We start from the raw sequence: 3,939 nt of genomic DNA, 5'->3' as shown, positions 1-3,939 counted from the left end.
CCAACAAAAACAAAATCTTAGTACTTACACTTCACAGAAATATGGTTTGATGTTCAAAAACATACCTCGGATTATGTGCCGCGTCCCCGGCCCCCGCCTCTCTCTCTCTCTCTCTCTCTCTCTCTCTCTCTCTCTCTCTTTAAAAAAAAATCTTTCTCCCCCCATCTCTCTCTGTCTCTCTCTCTGTCTCTCTCTCTCTTCCCCCCCCTCTCTCTCTCTGTCACCCCTCCTCTCTCTCTCTCTCTCTCTTCTCTTTCTCCGCCCTTCCCATAACTTTCTCTCTAACGGTTTTATAACCACTATCTCATGATATCAAATAGGAGAGATAAAGCATTGATGATTTATTTTATTTCATTTTATTTATTTTTTTGGTAAGTGTTTTACGGTGCTCGCAACTGCATAAGGTCATATGAGTGCGCTGGACACATTAAATATTTTCAGTTGGTAGGTAATTTTAAATTCTGCCATGGTGGCAGCCGAAGCCTCCTTTTTTAAATCGATTTTAGACTACTAAGAGTTCTTTAACATGCGCAACTTGCACTCAGGACCTCCGAGATTTTTTTCCATTGTCTGATAAGACTAGGTGTAGATCTTTCCTACTATAAGATCAGGGGTATGGCTGAAAGACAGCAGTAAGAAGGAGCCAAGAAGTAGCAGTAGAAAGGCTGCAGAAGGTGAGGGGATGGGGGCAGAACGTGGAGACGAAAGCAGACGACAGAACATTGTTAGAAAGCAGGAAAGGATGTGAAAGGAGACCATTTTAGAGACGAAAATGTTCCGTCCCTTTCCGGATTCGAACCCACGACCTATTAGATGAGAGGCGAACACCTTACCCTGTTTGTTTGTTTTTGTAAAGTGTTTTTCGGCGCTCGCAACTGCATAAGGTCATATGAGCGCGCGGGACACACCTACTATTTTCAGAAGGTAGGAAATTTTTAATTTTGCCCGTGTGGCGGCCGAAGCCTACTCTTATCGATTTTAGACCATCAAGGGATCTTTAAAGTGCGCAACTTGCACACGGGCCCTCCGAGATTTTTCGCCCTTGTCCGAGAAGGCTAGGTGTAGATCTTTCCTACCAGAAGATCAGGGGTGTGGCAGAAAGACAGTAGTACGGAGGAGCCAAGGAGTTGCAGTAGAAAGGCTGCAGAAAGAGTCAGGAGCCCAGAGGAAGGGGCAAAGGAGGGGAGGGGGTGGGGGCAGAAAGTGGAAATGAAAGCAGACAACAGAACATTGCTAGAAAGCAGGAAAGAAGGTGAAAGGAGATAATTTTAGAGAAGCAAATTTTTCGGTCAATACCCGGATTCGAACCCGGGACCTTTGAATGAGAGGCCAACACCTTAACCTCTAGGCCACGAGAGCCCTCACCTTAACATGTAGACCACGAGAGCCCTAAATTATTTATTTAACACCACCTTGCTAAAAAGAAGTAACGATTAAAGCACGTGAAGTGTCCACAGCTGTTTTACTTGTGGACAATATGAACGTTGTCCAAATAGTTTGATCTCTAAAAAAATTATCCTGTTTCCTGGGTAATCATGCGGTATTTGGCCTGGAGAAAAACAGGCGCGCATGTTTTGCGGAAACTCAACTCAGGTTTAATCAGTCTTTCAGACAGCTAACACAATTAGTCCAGAATGCTGTTGCCATTTTTCATTTGTTTTTGTACGAGTTTTACGGCACTTGCAGCACAATAAGGTCATGTAAGTGCCCAAGAATAGAACGTCAGATGTACTGTAACATACACAAGAAAAGAAGGAAAAGATAAGAACGATAGATGTTTGATAAGAAAGAAGGAGCAAGCTAAACCAGAGCACCCATCAACCACCCACTGCTATTTTTCAAATTTATCTGTGTTCATCCCTGTGTAAGCTATTTGGCGAACGCGCTCTCCTTGGTATCGAGTATCAAGACAGGGCTTACTGCTGGATTAGCTGACTTATCCCATATGTAGACAAAGGGACTGTGGAATAAATTAAGGAAATCAGCAAGGATTTGTCCGTTTCTGCCCCCCTATTAAAATGTCCCAAACTAGTTTCCTGTTTCGTTTCTTGCGCATAGACTTATCACATCTAAATATAGGAGCGAGTAAAGGCCGGTTCACGCAGACGTATCCGCTTAGCGTCAGTTTTGGGGCCAAGTTGATTAGAAATTTGGTCAATGTTCGAAAATTATGAGTTGCAATCTGAGGTCCTGTTGCTGCTGCTCCTCTTTCATACTGTACCACTCGTTCTCGCTGTATATAATGATGCAATATTTTTTCAGTAACTGTTAAAAGTATTTACGTACAAAGCTCATATATTTATAATATCCCCCCCCCTCTCTCTCTCTCCCTCTCTCTCTCTCTCTCTCTCTCTCTCTCTCTCTCTCTCTCTCTCTCTCTCTCCCCTCCAGTCATTCTGCATACCGCCTCCCTCTCTCCATCTATCTTTCTCTCTCACTCGATCTCTCTCACAAACTCATAAATGTGTCACGAATCGGTGGAATCAGGCGCTCCTCAGTTTTCTGGGTATATGGAGTTGTTATTATAATGTTAAAGCCTTATCACATTTGCTTTGTTTGGGGAAAAGTCAATACCCAAATATCGTAAATATAGAAGTCAATGTATTTGCGATTAAAGATGGGGGTTGTTTTTTTTTGTTTTTTTTCGGAGGGGGGGGGGGTGTCACCTGGTGTCTGAGGTAAAATTAGCGAGAAAATGGCCGCCAAGGTTTGGCTAGGATGTCCTTGGAAACTGCAAATTTACATATTGTATGCCTTTGATCAACGTTTTCAGTTTAAAAAATTAATGCAGGAATGTGTTTTAGGTGGACATAACTGATGTGTACAAAAAAAGAGAGAAAAATTAATAAAAATTGCTCAATGGGCGTAATAATTTCGATTTTTTCGAGTTATTATTACATATATACTCACTCTCAGACTCTCACTGAATATTTTGTGTCTGTGAATCTCCTTAAACGTATGCCCACTATTTCCCAGTTTATAAAATTATATCTCTTTTTCACATTACATCACAGGTCCAGCGAGACTTCGCAGACGATAGATACCGGGATCTTCGGCGACCCCGGAAGTTGAAGTTCTTCGTCAACGGCGACAGATACTTCCGGGGCAAGAAAATCTACGTGACGCCCAACCGCTACTACAACTTCAACGACCTGCTCAACGACCTAACCGGCAAATTGCCTTCTAACCTAAATCTGCCCTATGGTGTTCGCCAGATTTTCACGCCGGTCAGCGGCCGAAGAATATTTGACATTGAAGATCTGTCTGATGGAGAGACCTACGTTTGTGCCGGCTTTGAGGGTTTTAAGATGATCAAATATGGCCGCGCCGAACTGGAACCTTGGTCCATGGGTAGGTCAAATTGTGGTCTTTGCTTTGTTTTTATTATTGTTTTGTCTGTTTAAGAACGAACACACACACACACACACATACACACAAACACACACATACTCACACAAACACCCCCTACACACACATTCACACTCACACACGAATTTGGTGGGGAAGGGGGGGGGGTCAAGATCTTGTAGTGTGTGTTACTTAACATTAATCTTTTTGTTCTGTTCTCTTTGAGTGTTTCCTTTTTTTTGTCTTTTTACCTAAGGAAAAGGGGTGTTGGGGGCGGATGGATATAGGGGCCTGTTTGTAGAGATTGGAGTTTTCAGGCGTGCATCACTGGTGAGAAACCTCTCTAGTAAATGATAGTGAAGTTGAGTTAATGTGCTGGTCATTGGTTAAATGTAAGTATGTGTGTATGTGTGTGTGTGTGTGTGTGTGTGCGTATGTGTGCGTGCGTGTGTGTGTGTGTGTGCTTGTGAGCGTGCATTTGTGTGTATGAAAGAGAAGGAGAGAGACTGACAGATAGACAAATAGAGGGAGGGAGTGAGAGAGAGCGAGAGAGAGAGCGAGAGCGAGAGAAAGAGAGAGAGAGAGAGAGAG

At 43.2% G+C, this 3,939-nt stretch overlaps 1 protein-coding gene across 1 annotated transcript in view; it reads left to right on the top strand.

Annotated features, from left to right (window-relative positions):
* LOC101862930 (neuronal migration protein doublecortin) overlaps positions 1–3,351 on the top strand; it is a gene marked incomplete at its 3' end in the record, with an annotated part of 14,613 nt that extends 11,262 nt beyond the window's left edge. Inside the window, 1 exon segment of the mRNA XM_013080328.1 lies at positions 3,015–3,351. Coding sequence (XP_012935782.1) covers positions 3,015–3,351 — 337 coding nt within the window.
* Positions 3,352–3,939: the final 588 nt, after the last annotated feature.

The sequence above is a fragment of the Aplysia californica genome, unplaced genomic scaffold, assembly GCF_000002075.1.
Source record: "Aplysia californica isolate F4 #8 unplaced genomic scaffold, AplCal3.0 scaffold00081, whole genome shotgun sequence".
NCBI lineage: Eukaryota > Metazoa > Mollusca > Gastropoda > Aplysiida > Aplysiidae > Aplysia > Aplysia californica.
The sequence above is the reverse complement of the archived record's forward strand: the minus strand, read 5'-3'. Positions and strand labels throughout refer to the sequence as shown.